Source organism: Marasmius oreades, chromosome 9, assembly GCF_018924745.1.
Source record: "Marasmius oreades isolate 03SP1 chromosome 9, whole genome shotgun sequence".
NCBI classification, from domain to species: domain Eukaryota; kingdom Fungi; phylum Basidiomycota; class Agaricomycetes; order Agaricales; family Marasmiaceae; genus Marasmius; species Marasmius oreades.
The window spans coordinates 2,970,784-2,971,961 of NC_057331.1; the positions used below are offsets into that span (position 1 = coordinate 2,970,784).

Here is a 1,178-nt window from a genome sequence, read left to right on the forward strand (position 1 = left end):
ACGAACTTCATTTGGCTTCATTCATCCGGTCTGTCCGTCTTCCCTTGATTGATCAAGTACTGCGGGAATGAAGGAATGAATTATAGGTCTATGGAATGAAGAGTCGAAAAAATGCTGGGGAGGGACAAGTCGATTGTTGGACTGTCATTCTAGTATAAGAAATGAAGGTTTTCATCCTGTTCGGTCCTCAGTCTCCTCTTAACTCTTCTTCAAGGTTAGAACACCCAATCAGTAAACAACATGAAGAAGTCCCTATCCACGCTCCCGTTCCTCCTCCTGTCATTCTTCCTCACTTCGGCCATTCAAGCTCAGGACGAATGTCCAGAAGGATTTGAGAAGATCACACTACCCGATGGAGAAGTTGTGTGCCAGTTGATCTACAGACAGTGCATTGGTGGGAATAAATGGAAGTTTGTTGATAGTCAAGCTCGCGTTTTTTCCCCCCCTGCTTGCCAAGTTGAGGTAAACTGACTAACGGATCACAGGGCACACGTCTTTGCTGCTATTCCACGAGCCAGTTGGTAATCTACGACAATCAGACTCGTGTCGGTGTTGTGAGTATAATCTGAACTCAAGTTTCAATTTGATCTAACCAAACCTTCTTCCCCTCTAGTGCTGTGATGAAGGCAAAGTTTACATGGGTACTAAACCTGATGGCAAATGCTGCCCTCCCAACTCTGTCTTGAATGCAGACAAAGAGTGTATCCCTGCAACCTAGTGTTCTCGTTAGGGCGGTTTCTACCAGTTCGAGCTCTGATGGCATGGTGGATACAGTTTAGACCGGAAATTTGACTCAAACTGCGGTTTCCAGATATTTCCACCCTTCTTTGCAACAATAATAGATCTGAAACGGTAGTAAATAGTTTTGACCTCTGCTATATGGAAAACACATCATACTTTGAATTATCTGAGGCTACAGCTATGTTCCAATGAATTTGAGGGCCTCAGCCAAACGTTCTTTGACCTATGGTTAAATACCCTCTAAGTTCAGTCACCATGTACAACTCCATCCAAAAGTCTCAGCTATTGTAAGCAGTATTGAAGCACATACCTGAGAAACTACACCATTGATTCTTTCAAGTATCACACACTTCAGGTTGGTCTGTGGTGTTTGAGCTCTGATCTTGCAGTTACCTGTCCTGGCATGTTGCATATAAGATTTCCGTGTGTGGTTAAGC

At 43.8% G+C, this 1,178-nt stretch overlaps 1 protein-coding gene across 1 annotated transcript; it reads left to right on the forward strand.

The window, feature by feature from the left end:
• Positions 1–240: 240 nt before the first annotated feature.
• On the forward strand, positions 241–718 carry E1B28_013806 (uncharacterized protein; the record flags this gene model as incomplete). Its single annotated transcript, XM_043158984.1, has 3 exons — positions 241–432; positions 486–554; positions 614–718. The coding sequence occupies 3 exons, from the start codon at positions 241–243 to the stop codon at positions 716–718; spliced, it is 366 nt and encodes a 121-aa protein (XP_043004339.1).
• Between the last annotated feature and the right edge of the window lie 460 nt (positions 719–1,178).